The sequence below is a fragment of the Triticum dicoccoides genome, chromosome 3B, assembly GCF_002162155.2.
Source record: "Triticum dicoccoides isolate Atlit2015 ecotype Zavitan chromosome 3B, WEW_v2.0, whole genome shotgun sequence".
Taxonomy (NCBI): Eukaryota; Viridiplantae; Streptophyta; class Magnoliopsida; order Poales; family Poaceae; genus Triticum; species Triticum dicoccoides.
In genome coordinates, this window is record NC_041385.1 from 19,991,284 (window position 1) to 19,993,810 (window position 2,527).

At 42.5% G+C, this 2,527-nt stretch overlaps 1 protein-coding gene across 1 annotated transcript; it reads right to left on the minus strand.

Moving 5' to 3' along the window:
- Positions 1-730: 730 nt before the first annotated feature.
- Positions 731-1,971, minus strand: LOC119280562 (expansin-A24-like). Its single transcript, XM_037561374.1, has 3 exons — positions 1,710-1,971; positions 1,282-1,606; positions 731-1,186 (listed from the first exon to the last, which is right to left on the minus strand). Exons 1-3 carry the CDS (start codon positions 1,867-1,869, stop codon positions 877-879), a joined length of 795 nt encoding a protein of 264 aa, XP_037417271.1. The 5' UTR covers positions 1,870-1,971; the 3' UTR covers positions 731-876.
- Positions 1,972-2,527: the final 556 nt, after the last annotated feature.

A 2,527-nucleotide genomic window follows, 5' to 3' on the forward strand; every position in this document is an offset into this window, starting at 1 on the left:
TAGACAACTCTTTGCGACACAATCCCCCATGGAGTGTGAAAGCAAACTTATTTGCATATCGAGGAGGGATTCCATGATAATAAAACCATCGCTTCGACCAAGGTTTCCTAATTCTCTAAATACGACTGTTTCCAATTAATTTGAGATTATCCTAGAACGCTTTGATAATTTTGAGATTCTTCAAATACTTTTGTTTATGCTTTATCTATAAAGCAGCGCGTAAACATATTTGAAGACTTGCATGCAGTTAGCTCCATCGATCAGTTATAAGAACTGATTTTTCTTTTTCTTTTTTCCTTTTTTTGCATATGAATAAGAACTGATACTTACAAAGTTCTTCTCTTCAAAGAGAAGGGTCAAACTAAAATTAAAAGAAAATTGGTTCAAAAATGACCTGGCCAGAGAAATTGTATATCTATATATACTTTGCATATTCAAATGTTACTTCTTTTCAACTAGCAAAGATAAGTGACCACTTTCTTTCTCCCGACCACTTCTGTTCAAATCCCTTCCTCTTGAAATAGTTCTACTAAAACTATACATGTTCAACAGGAATGCATAATTTGGGTTTTTTCATGGATATTTTTCAATGCTTATATGTTAGCGGCTTACCATAAATTGAAAAAAACTGACATAATCTATTTACAGAATGCATTATATAAGTAATTTTGTAGAATACTCAATCGACAGAATGAACTGGATCTTTTATACACCATACGAACTACACAGTGAATATGAAGAAACTGAATTTTAAAATTAGATCAGTGCTACAAGCAGCACACACACATTAAGCACCATAACTTGCACTTTATGCAATTAATTATTACAAATCAATACCTTGCCCTGGTAAATTAATTGGTCGGCACACATTGCTTGCTAGAATTGCAATTTGCTAACAAATGATTGCCCAAAGGTCCACCCCTTTGGCACAATGTCGTTGAACACAAGCGTGTGTCCATCAGTGTTGGTTAGTCTGAAGGAGAGCATCTTTCCGCTAAGGTTCGCCAACGAGTGCCAGTTAGCACCCCAATTTCGTGCCATAGGCATCCAGTCTTCAGAATCATTGCTCTTGACATCCATGGACTCGATGGAGCCTGTTGCAGCAACATTGCTCACAAGCACAAGATTGAAGTAATCCTGACCGTTGATTTTGAACCTCACGCCGCCCCGCTTCACGCACGGAACCCTGCTTGTTTATGGTAGTGGCATAGAACGAGTTGATGTTATGTGGCTCCGGTGACATTGGGCTAATTTATGAACTTATAAGAGGCGCATATATACCTCTGGTACATTATGGGGATGATGCCACCTTTATAAACACCGATTTTCTCCCAGGCCGGCTGGGCCATGTCGAAGTGCGGCCTTGGCGTGTTGCACCAGCCGCCATTATCATTGGGGAGGGCGTCATTCGGTGGGCAAAAGTTAGTGGCCGTCACGGTCACTGTCACGCCCGGCTTACAAAACAACGGGTCCGCGCGCTTGCGATCACATGCGATCTTGTAACACTGCCCGCACGCGGCGCCGTTGTTGAATAGCACGGTGCTCAAAGCCGCCGTGCGTGTCCCGTATCCTTCAGAGAAGAGGTTGCCATACCCGCATGCGCCACCTGTAATATATAATATCCATCGCAAGGTTTAATAGACAGAAGAACAAGATGAAGCGGGCATGCACACACAAGATATATGTAGTTGTGTGACTTGAATGATTACCCATTGTGTCGGAGGCGTCAGCGCCGCCGTAGAACGTCGCATGCGCCTTCTGCCATACAAACGGTTGTGGGGATGGAGTATTTGTGGTGTCCGCAGCCACAGACAGCAGCGCACAGCTGACCGCCAGCAGCAGCACCACAACAACTCGAGCTGGAGCCATATCTATGGCTGTGTGCCCTCGAAACTTCACAGCTATGATATATGTAGCAGATCAGTGATGAGTACTGGAGCGCGCAAGCCGATGAGTACTGTCTATATTGATTTGTGGGTGATGGTTGTGTGGTGATGTGGTGCTCATAATCTCATCATCGTTTGTTTATATAGTCTTCACATGCGGTTGATTCATTCTTACGTCAGAAGGCCACCCTGATTAGTGAATGAAGCAGCTAGCGTGCAAATGTGCCTGGCCGTGCAGCCATGCAATGGCTTGAGGGCCAATCCAGAGATATATTTATGTACGCGCAGACACATTCCTTGAATCTTACTATGAGTGATCGTGTGCTACACTTGGTCCTCAACGTCGGCGCCGCACATCGATCGGCGGTGTGTGATGATTAGGTCGTGAAGAATTCTTAAGTTGTTAGTAACGTACATCCATATGCATAGATCCTTTGAACCCGTCCATTTTAATGTATGGTCGTCAAGAAATTGAATTTACGTCGGTTTCTTCATGGGAAGTAGCATGACGTTAGGTCTGGTTGATCGTTCAAGAATGTTTAAAATATTCATAAATTCAGAAAAGTTGCACAGATTTAAAGAGATGTTCTCAAGATTTAAATGTAGATGTATTACAAAAAAAATGTTCGCAGGTTTTTTTT